Below are 11,458 nucleotides of genomic sequence, written 5' to 3'. Positions count from 1 at the left end.
TTACATAACCAACACAAGCAGGCAGGCACCCGCCTGGGACCCACACACTGCCTCGGGGAGTTGAGACTAATCCTTCCTGTACTTACTGCAAATCGGCTGAGGATGTAGGCTCCTGCTCCAACTCCAATACCAATGATGCCCTTCAGACTGTGAAGAGGACACATCAACAATTGACTGAGTCAACTACGTTTGGAAAGAATACAAGCTGCGTGTATATGCAGAGTCTCACACAGTTTCTTAGACAAGCTTCTTCAACTTTTCAAACTTCAGTGTCTTACCAATATCAACAAGGGTAACACCACCTACTTTCAAATTTGCTTTTAAAGGTTGATAAAATATGCTGTGGGGGTGGTGGTACACACCTTTAATTTCAGCAGTTGGGAGGCAGATGCAGGCAGATTGTTGTGAGTTCCAGGCCAGCCTGGTCTACATAGTGAGCTCCAGGAAGGCCAGGGCTATAAGAGAGACCCAGTCTCAAAAACTGTGTGTATATATATATATATATATATGTCTCAAACCTGGAATTTATTTTCACTACTACCTCAAAATTCATCAGTAAATCTTGTAGAAACTACCCAGAATTATTTCCATTAGTTACTACCCACTTTACGTTTTTATAATTTTAATTTTTTTAAATAAATTTTCATTTAAATAAATTTTAAATAAGCTTTCATTTATTTTTAAAGATGATTATATTTAAGAAAATACACCTGTATCTGTGTGTGAGTTAAGTGCAGGGTGAGTGTGGAGTCCAAAAGAGGGCAATGAATCTCCTGGAGCTGGAGCTAGAGACAGTTGTTAGTCACCCAACAGAGGTACTGGGAACCACCTAGGTTCTCTGCAGGGGCAGGAATCTCAACTGCTGAGCCCTCTCTTCAGCCTTCACAATGCATTTTAATCCAACCCTAAACAGAATCAAGTACCAAGCTAATTTTATCTTTTTCCTAAACTACTATGGTTGTTTAACTTGTCTCCATACATTTTCCTTTTACTCCTCTACAAATAACTAGAATAGGAATAATTCTTGTTTTAAAGTTAAATAGTTTTACCAACATATAATTTATATACCTACAGCAATCCCTTTAAAAGTCTAACTATGTATCACTCCAGAATTAAAATTCATTGATGTCTTTCTTTATTACAATAAGGACATTTGATGTGGGATTCCCCTCTGTATACTGTGAATACCATGGGTTAATGAATAAAGCTGCTTTGGCCTATGGGAGGGCAGAATTGAGTAAGGTGGAAATTCCAAGCAGATAGAGGATGAAAGAAGGCAGAGACAGGGAGACACCATGGAGACACCATGGAGACGCCATGTAGCCACGGGAGGAGAAAGACACCCGCATGCCGGTACCAGTAAATCACGAGCCTCATGGTAAAAGATAAAATAATAGAAATTGGGCTAATTTAAAATGTAAGAGTTAGTTAATAAGAAGCTTAAGCTAGGGGGCTGGAGAGATGGCTCAGAGGTTAAGAGCATTGCCTGCTCTTCCAAAGGTCCTGAGTTCAATTCCCAGCAACCACATGGTGGCTCACAACCATCTGTAATGGGGTCTGGTGCCCTCTTTTGCCCTGCAGGCATACACACAGACAGAATATTGTATACATAATAAATATCTAAATATAGATTTTTTTTTTAAAAAAAAGAAGCTTAAGCTATTGGCCAAACAGTATTGTAATAAATACAGTTTTTGTGTGATTATTTCGGGTCTGGGCGGCCAGGCCCGAACAAGCAGTCTCCACCAACAGATATTGTGAACTTTTATCTGATCTTTCAGGCTTACGGAATCTGGTCTGTTTTTCTCAGGTTGTTCAACATGCCTTTCCTCCATTTGATCTTATAATTATTCTGTCTTTCTTTTGCCCTGGCTCTCTATCATAGCCTATATGGCACGTACCCAGGAGGACATTTGCTAGCTAACTTCATTTATGAGGAGCCTGCTCTTTTAGCTATCATAATATTCATATATTTCTTTGTACTGATATTGCTTAGTGCTCAAGATCAATCTCAGGGCACAATACTTGCTAACATGTGCTTTATCACTGAGATACACCCTACCCTACTTTGTCTAAGGCATCTATTATGATTGGTTATCACCTACACCCACGTAAGTGCAATGAACATAATGACTCTTCTGTTTGTGAATCACTAGTTTAGAGAATATAAACTAGAGTCAAAACAAGATAATAAATCTCAGTGAAAAGACACCTGTTTATTGGGAGTGAAACCCTGGGTTTCATTTGCAGCAAAGACAGGGGAGAAAGTAGAAAACTATAGAATCTACTCACCTTAAGTGTGTAAGTACAGGAGGCAGCATTTCAGCCAGCTCATCCATGGTGGGGTACTGATACCTGAAACCGAGAAGAACACCTTCTGAATCAGAAAGCATCCACAATTCCCAGTCTCTAGGAAACATTGACCAGTCCAGGAATCTTGGAGAAAAACAAGATTTTTCTTTTCCTTTTAACCAAGGGCTCAAAGGGTGTGGTATAGTTGCCTGGAAACAACTGTGGCCTGATCCATGATCCTCCACGGCGGCCATGTGAGGAAGGACGTAAGAGGGGCCACACCCCTTATAGCAGAGGAAGCTATAGGAAGAGAACTGGCGAGATGGCCTACTGTGTGCTATTTCCAAATTCTTAACATTCGTTTCCAGGCTCAGGAATGTCCAGCAGCAAGAGACAACTCAGGAAATAGCTTGCAGTCTGTCAATCATATTTAGAAAGTTAATTGTAACAGAAAGTATCAATTTCCTGGGCCTATGCACTATTATAGAACTTGGGTTCCTCAGAATAAATACTCATTTATTTCATTTAGGTGTAAGATAACATGTTTCTTTTATAAACTGCTTAATTATAACATGAACTGATTCTAAAATGGGCAGGCAAGTCCAGGAGCTGACCAGAGGAAGAGTAAGGAGAAAATCACAGAGATGATAGATTCAAAGAGGGACAGGATATTTTAAGATTTTATATATATATATATATATCTTACAGTAAATTGTATTAGAGTAAGTATGTGCATGTGTGCGTGTATATATTTGGCTAGTCTTTATATAGTAAATGGCCTCCTATATAAGGAGGTAGGATGTGTTCCATAACCAATATGGAGCTCAGACTGCATCTGGTGAACACTATATGGGATAGAATGTTCTCAAAACTATTTATGCAAAAGTCAGAAAAAACCTTGATGGATGTCATCTGGATGAATGACAACTGCTTATTTATGATATGAACTGATTCTAAAATCACCAGGCAAGCCCAGGGGCTGCCCCAGAGGAGGAAGAGAAGGAGAGAGTCACAGAGAGGACAGCGTCAGTGAGAGAGAGAATATTTTAAAATGACACTGATTGTGTGTGAGGTGCATGCGTGTGAGGTGCGTGTGTGTGCCTGTAAAATAATCGCCCATATGCGTGTTAAATAATCGCCCGTGTTTGGCGACCTCTGCCCTCTGCTCCACAATCAACAGGCGCTCAGTCTGCTTCTGCTGAACACGGTAAGGAATGGAGCGCTCTCACACCACCTGTGCACAAATTAGGAAAAAAATCTTGGTAGATATCACCTGGGCGAATAACAACTCCTATGTGAGAGACACAACAGCTTGGAAAGAGTTAATGTAGATTCTGTAACAAGACTTCTTGGGTTCGAATCCCAGCCCGGCTACTTATTTGTACAGTGACACAGATCCTATAGGGTTGTAGGGATCGAGTGCGCTAACAAACATGAGCATTTAACGGTTTCTGGAAAGCCTGGGTTCTATGCAGGTGCAAACGCTCCCTTGGGAATCTGTGATGCCAACATACAGAGCAAGTTTAGCATGATGTTGAATGCCAAGGTCAGTCAGATGGTACCCTTGCCTGTCAAGATGGCGTCAGAATAAATGGTTCCCCAGGTGTCCAAAATCCATCTCTAGGTGGGAATTCCAATGGGAAGGCACTCCCAGAGCAGGTTCAGAGGAGTCTGGGCTCTGCCTACGTGTCGGGCACTTTAGGAAGAGACACAGAAGTGACAAGTGTACAACAAAGGAGTCGGGACAGATGGGAGTCTGTGAGAAGTGGGAGCTCCAGACACATTCTGCCTTGTGACTACAGGCACATAGGTCCCGGCCATGCAGTGGCAATCCTGGGTATGTGAAAACACAGCAGCCCTCAACACACTTACACACAGGCTTCTGAGACCAGGGGCAGAAAGACAGGCAAGCAGCACCTCTTGTAAGTGTGATACCATCACAGGGAGGGAAACACACCAAGAGCCCCTACCATCCACCCATTTGTTCTTTGGCCTCAAGCCTCCCAGAAGTCTTCCCTGTGGCCTTACCCTGTTGGGAAGGAGGGGGCCCCTTCTTGCTGGCCTGGGGCATCCACGTGACAGACAGCAAAATGCTGGGTAATCTCCTGCATATCCTCGAAGTTGAAGAAGGTGTTGAAACAGGATTTATCTATGAGACGAGAACACCCGTGGATCATAAGCTCTCCAGCTCTCCCCCAGTTTTCCTCTGCTCAGCAATGCTGAGCCCCTGCTCTTTCTCTCCCTTCTCAGCCCCAGTCCACTTAAGTGAGGAGTCTGCACACAGCCTCACTCAGGCTGCTGAAGGAAGACTGCACAGGAGGCACCTCTGTGCCTGGAGAGCAAATGGTTCTCATCTCCACACCATTGGTTCAGAGTAGGAACACCTTGTGGATGTTTGCTGGGTTTCCTAGTGGTGCACAAAATAATCTCCTACCCACAATGCTGTGTCTTTCATGCACCTTGATCCTCTACCTGATGAGGAGACACTGACCTTCCCCTGACCCTGGGTAGAGGACATTCCCAGCTGCTGACCACATGGGGCTATACTCATGGAGGAGATGCTGCCCTATTTCTTTCCTCTTAGCGTAGGGTCTTCATCACTTCTCATGCTAAATCTCAGCCCTGAGCCGTCAACTCAACACTCTGCAAGCCAGAGCTGCATGAAGGATACAGGTTTTGAGAGTCTGTGCACTGGTAGTTAGAACCTAACCTTGAGAGGGTATTCCAAGTACTGGCGTTACATAATTTTTGGCTTAGAGACTAAACTCATTCCACATGTTCAGTGTTGCTTTTCTGAAATGCTTTTTTAACAGAAGTACCCAGACTTTTGTTTTTTTAAATATCTGCATATAAATAATGAGAAATCTTCTGGTTTTATATTAAACTTGAATACAAAAATATTTTTTTTTGAATTTTTTTTTTCGAGACAGGGTTTCTCTGTAGCTTTGGAGCCTGTCCTGGAACTAGCTCTTTTAGACCAGACTGGCCTCGAACTCACAGAGATCCACCTGTCTCTGCCTCCTGAGTATTGGGATTAAAGGCATGCGCCACCACAGCCCGGCTCATTTTTAATCTCACATATACCTAATACAGATTGTCTAATGATTATTGTATTCAGTACTTTTAGTGCACCTCTTTGTTGAATGTGACTATTACCTTAAGTCAGACATAGAAATTTCTACTCATCACAACACAGCAGCATTAAAACAGCTCCAGATTTTGTAGTTTTGTATTTGAGCTTGAATAATAGGGATACTCAAACTGCATCATGATGGAGCACCTACTTAAAGAACCTAGTAATAGGCTGTAGAAAGAAAACTTAATTCGGTGCACAACAAAATTAAGTTGAAACTCTAGATTTTTCTAACCTCAAACATAAACAAAGCACCATGGCTTAGGTGGTGGAAGAGCACTTACTGCGCATGAGCATGGCCCTGCATTCAGTCTCCAGTACCCTTACAACCAAACAAAAAACAGGAAAGGGACTTTGGCTCTGCTCTCATAGTACCTGACAGGTCAGTCTGAAGTGGACACAACAAAAAGGAGTATATAGTCTAAAATCCTCCAAGTACATGCCCTGAATGCTACCTAAAGATGGTAACCCTACATGTGACAATAAAGATGGAGTGTAAGAAAGACTAGTTCGGCCGGACAGTGGTGGTACATGCCTTTAATCCCAGCACTAGGGAGGCAGAGGCAGGCACCAAAGCTACAGAGAAACCTTGTCTCGAAAAAAAAAAAAAAAGTAAATAAATAAATAAACAAACAAATAGAAAGACTAGCTCTCCTTTATTAAATACCACTATTTAGGGCTAGAGAGCTAGCTTCTTAGCACCCACATGGTGGCTTACAACTGTCTGTAACTGAAGTTCCAGGGATCTGATGCCCTTTTTGGATATCCACAGGTACCAAGCACACAGGCAGTGTACATGCAGTACAAGCAGTCATACACATAAAATAATTTTTCAAAAAAAAATGGAAGACTATCCAAAAAAATAAAAAAGTAAATAAAAATATGATTTAATGCCAGCACATGACAGGTAGATCTCTGTGAGTTCAAGGCTAGCCTTGAACAGAGAAGAGTTCCAGGACAGCCAGGGCTGTTACACAGAGAGAGTTTGCCTTGAAAAACCGATCAATCGATCAACAAATAAATAAAAATGGAATACTATTGTTCCCTTAATATATAGAGATTACAGATGCTGATTAAAAAGTGAAGCTGTAAATCAATACATACGGTTGAGCCCAATGTCATGATATGTCAGGATAACTGGTCTGTTTCCTTTTGGTAAGCCTCTTATGGTGACGTGGACCATACCATGGGGTGTTTCAATGTCATGTTCCTGCAAAAAGACAACATAAAATCTTAGAAAGGCTTAATGGATCATAAGCCCACCAGAAATAGACAGTACTACACACACTATTTGAACTTTCTAATTTATTATCTACTAGTCAGATAATAAATAAATACACAGAAAAAGATTCCTTGTTGTCCTCAAAGCTCAGTTTTTAGGAGACCAGGAAATCAAGAATTTGTTGATAAATTTGTAATTTGGTATGGGAAGGAGATCAACAAATTAGATAAAGAGCCAGGAAATATTTAAGGAAAAAATAGTTAAGAAACAGAAAATGTAAAACTATTCCTGGGTAAAAAGCCAGAGGCTTCAAAGATCTTGAACACGTGTCTAGCTGCAGATAATTCCAGTAGACACCAAAAGGCATCTTGGCCTCGAATTCTTCTCCTTTCTTGGATGTGTCCTATATCATCTGTCCATTACAAGAGTGGCTCTTGGCTGCCATGTGTGTACATGAAACCTTTGAGCCACAGCTTCCTAGAGGTAGGAATGCATCTGGTCATGTGATGTCAGCATCTTTCTCTAGGAATTTGTGTTTGGGATCGAGAGACCACATCTGTGACTCGGTGCTTCTCCTAAAGCAGGAAAGTAACCTTGGTAGCTTCTGAGTGGCCTGCTACTTCTCTAACTCCTGGTCCTCAGTGTGTGTGCTCTTAAGACAGCCTGGACAGCTCCTGGTTTAGGATGTGCTGGGCAGTTTGTTCTATATATCTCATAGACACGGACCGAAGCAAAATTAAGAGGTAGTCAGAGTAGCACTCAGCCCAGGGAACTGAGTAAAGTCAGGAAGGTTTGCAATTGGTAGTGCTGGGAGTGCCTGCAGCAACAGAGAATGATGGGTGGAGAAGAGAGAGGGGGCAGAATGTTGAGGTTTATTCTAGTCTTTTCCAACTCTTACATTTCTAAAAAAAAATTATAGCACTTTGCCTCATGAATTTCTGCTGAAGTCTCCATCTGTCTTAGAAAGTTTCACATGGATAAGAAAGAATTAATTATGCCAGTGAGAATCTCAGCAAATGCAATGGATTTCCAGTACAATTTTTTATTTAATAGTGAAGCTCATTAGAACGCATGGTTTCTCTCATGTGGAAAAGACAATTCTGCCTAGTAGGACATCAGTATATCTCAAATCCCAGCCTCCAGACCAGAGCACAGAGACCTTTATTGATTCCCGTATGCAGGTTTCACTATCTGACATACCCAGTTGCTGATTTTGCCCATGAAAGCTCACTGCATGGCTTACACAAAAGGAAGAAATGAAGACTAGACTTAGATATTGTGAACTGGTTATAATATGAAGCATAGGGTTTGGATAGAAAGACTATGAAGATATAAATCCCTGTTATTGCATGAACTTCTGTTTATAGACATGTCAGACTTACAGAAGGTATTTACATATGTATGTGCTTGTGTACACACAAACAGACCAAGGTAATTTATTGAATATCTGCTTTTTAAACCCTTCCTACATGCTATATTCTGATCTGAGCTCTGAGGTTTATAGAGCAAACCAGAGAGGTGTTGCTGCCTTAGAAATACTATATTCTGGACAGTGTCAAACAATGAAACCAAAACCTAACCAATCCATAATAACAGCTTTTGAGAAATACGGTCCTATCCTAGAAAATTAAGAAAGCAATCAGGAAAGTAAAAAATGTTTTGGAGAAGAGTTTGGAAATCTCTGGTTGTGTTGAGAAGGGCCTGCCTACAACATTTGTACCCTCAAAGGTGTGTGTGCGTGTGTGTGTAGGGGGGTTGGCTTTTTTTTTTAAAAGAGTATCTCATTATATATCCCTAGTAATAATCCTCCTTTCAGGTATATCTGAAGAAATTCTCAAGCATGGGTATATACACAAAATCATCAACCATGCTTATTTTTAAAAAAACCAGCCCCCATATACATTAACAGGGAAATTAATAAATCATGATTTATTTATACAATGAAATGAAAACAAGTCAACTAGCAGTACAATCATTAACACCAAGAAATATTTAAAAATAAGTGCCTAGTAAGAGCAGGACAGAGAAGATTATATGTGCAATAAATCATTCATAAAGACATTCCACAGCACACCACAAATTCTATGTGTTTATGATATTTAACAAATGCAGTATTGGAAGCAATGTATGCTAGTCTGAGGGCTTTGCCTCCTTGAGGAAGAAAATGGAGTCCGAAAGGGAACTCAAGGGTACGGGAGTTTCGTCTCCGTGTTCTGTTTATTGAGAAACAAACATAGGTGGGGAAAAGGAGGGAGGAGGGGTCTAAGAGCTCTAAGTTTTAGGTATCACAGTTCAAGAAAGGTTCCCCAAATGTGTCACTATGATCATCCAGCAGTAGAATCTTCCTTCTGCCTCACCTAAACCTTTAATAAAATCTTGCTCAAACAGTCTGCTTGGGCCCCAGCTAAGCCTCTGAGCCCCAGAAAGCATTCAATTACAATGTGACCTTAACACAGGAGTCTTCCAGCCCCTAGCCAGTAGTCAGTGGTACTATGTGTATGAGAAGATGGACACTGAGCTGAAAAAGGAGGAACAGAACAATGGTAAAAATGGAGCTGAAGACGACAGGGTTAAAAAAAGAACACTTTAACGTGGGAAGGGGGACGGGACAAACACTGCTTTGTCATCACCCACAATGTGTATGAAATTCAGAGTCAAAATTGGACCCTCAACAAAATCTCAACCTTTCAGGGAGAGCTCAGTCCCTACCTCCCCATAATATGCCTTCAGATCGTGTAACAACCGAAGCATCAAAGGGCCAGGAGTCTTCACTCTGATTTGCTGCCCTGTTTTGTTCTGTTGCCCTGTGTCATTGTCCCGGAGTTCCTCTTCCTTTTGAAAGACTGTGAATGTAAATGGTCTGAGAGCAACAGCACGAAGAGAAAGAAGGCACTAACCTCCATGGGGATTTGTGGATATATTTCCATTGTAAACGAGGGGAAGAGGTGCAGACCCAGGCTGTGGAGCTGATTCAATGGTCAGAGCACTTCAGCGTGTGAGCTGCAGCTGCCTTTCTGCTGTAGTCAACCTCATCTGTCTCACTGGCTCTTTCTCAAGTGACTTACACATCACTATTCTAGAATGTGACCCACAATGGCAGCCAGTGATCAAAGGGTGGAGCTCAAGATGCCTTCTCATAGGCTCTTGAGTCTGTCTCTGTGTTGTATACTTTATGAACACGTTACACTTCAGACTTATAAAGCAACCCCAGCTCATACAGGCCGCTGAATTCCTTATCCTGACTGCCTTGCCCCATCAACCAAAGATTCATCTTAATTAGAAAGCCTCTTAATTTGAGCTAGGGTGGTACCAGTATTGGATAACCACCAACTCTGGTCTCTTTCTCGTGTCCTCTCCCTTTAGCTAAAGATGTGTTTGCCACAGTTCTACTTGTTTTTTTTTTTTTTTGTTTGTTTTTTCGAGACAGGGTTTCTCTGTGGCTTTGGATCCTGTCCTGGAACTAGCTCTGTAGACCAGGCTGGTCTCGAACTCACAGAGAGCCGCCTGCCTCTGCCTCCCGAGTGCTGGGATTAAAGGCGTGCGCCACCATCGCCCGGCTTTGTTTTTTTTTTTTATTTCAGTTGAGTTATGACCACTTCTTTCCTATTAAACATGTTTTTTAGTATAAAATTTTATTGTTCCAAAAAGCAGGTGTGATGTTTGTGGAACTCAGGTCTTTGCTAGGCAATTGTACTTCATCTGAGCTACACTCCAAGTCCTGGTGCATAGGGTTTTTTGATATAATGCCCCATTCACTACCTTAGTCCTGTACAGAGGCATAAGGTTCACTTGTATAATCTCAGTGCAAAAAATAACCTGCCAATTACTTCTCCTCTGTCCTATCACATTTCCCTGTTTAAAGGTTTATGACACATTTCCTCTGACTCTGGCCTTAACTTTCTCCCCTCCTTCCTCTCGCGCCTTTCACTCTGGTTCACACAACACTTTCAGGCATCTAGTTTTTGCTTTGCGCCCACCCACAACTTCCAGCCTTTCCACAGACACGTTTCTCATCTGAAAATCTTTCTTTTGCAATATGTCAACCTAAAAAGTCTTTTCCTTCTTCAGAACCAGATCAAGTATCTTCTTTCCACAACCTTAGCTGACAATGAGGAGAGAGAAAGAACAACCAACCAACCCCTAAAATACCCCAGAACTCTCTCTAACCACATGGTGTTTCAGGGGTGTGCTGTGTATGACACCATGTGTGAGTATCTCTCTACCAATGAGAATCCTGCCCTAGACTTTATCATAATGTTACAGAATTTTTTTCTTAGCACTGTGGCTCTGGGATGTAGGGTTTTAAAAAGTTGGTAGCCATCATACATGTGATGTGATATGACCTGTTGAATGAATAAACCCTCCACTTACAGAGCGTACAGGCAGGTGGTGATTTGTGATTTTTGTTTGTTTTTGACTTTTCCAGTAAGTTCCTCCTACCCTGTCTCTCACTTGCCACCAACTTAATTCTTTCTTGGTAATAAGACATTGTCCAAGTGACCTCATCTGCAGAGGTTTAAAACCATTTGAACACCTTTGAAGAAGTGATCACATACACTGATTGGCACTGTAGTAATAATATCTAGTCCTCAAATGGGTCCTTTGCAGAGTTACTGCAATTAAACAGGCAACATGAAATTATTCAATCCTTGGTCAAGCCTGGATTATCATACACCATTATCAGCTTCTTCTACAGAAATGATATATCCTGCCAGACAAGAGTTTCTTCCTGTCCATTAATATTCACTGAGTGCTGGGATTAAAGGCATGGATCACCAACACCTTTCTGGCTGATTTTTTTTTTTTTTTTT

The 11,458-nt window shown here is 41.5% G+C and overlaps 1 protein-coding gene across 3 annotated transcripts in view; it reads right to left on the bottom strand.

Moving 5' to 3' along the window:
• The window catches only part of Ndrg3 (NDRG family member 3), a 67,276-nt gene that overhangs the window by 16,653 nt on the left and 39,165 nt on the right, over window positions 1-11,458 (bottom strand). For all 3 annotated transcript variants that reach the window (XM_005363033.2, XM_005363034.2, XM_026787131.1), the window contains 4 exons: window positions 6,530-6,635; window positions 4,321-4,441; window positions 2,293-2,355; window positions 87-147 (listed from right to left, as the gene is read on the bottom strand). In XM_005363033.2, coding sequence (XP_005363090.1) covers window positions 87-147; window positions 2,293-2,355; window positions 4,321-4,441; window positions 6,530-6,635 — 351 coding nt within the window. The remainder of the gene's footprint in view (window positions 1-86; window positions 148-2,292; window positions 2,356-4,320; window positions 4,442-6,529; window positions 6,636-11,458) is intronic.

The sequence above is a fragment of the Microtus ochrogaster genome, linkage group LG8 (genome assembly GCF_000317375.1).
Source record: "Microtus ochrogaster isolate Prairie Vole_2 linkage group LG8, MicOch1.0, whole genome shotgun sequence".
NCBI lineage: Eukaryota > Metazoa > Chordata > Mammalia > Rodentia > Cricetidae > Microtus > Microtus ochrogaster.
The sequence above is the reverse complement of the archived record's forward strand: the minus strand, read 5'-3'. Positions and strand labels throughout refer to the sequence as shown.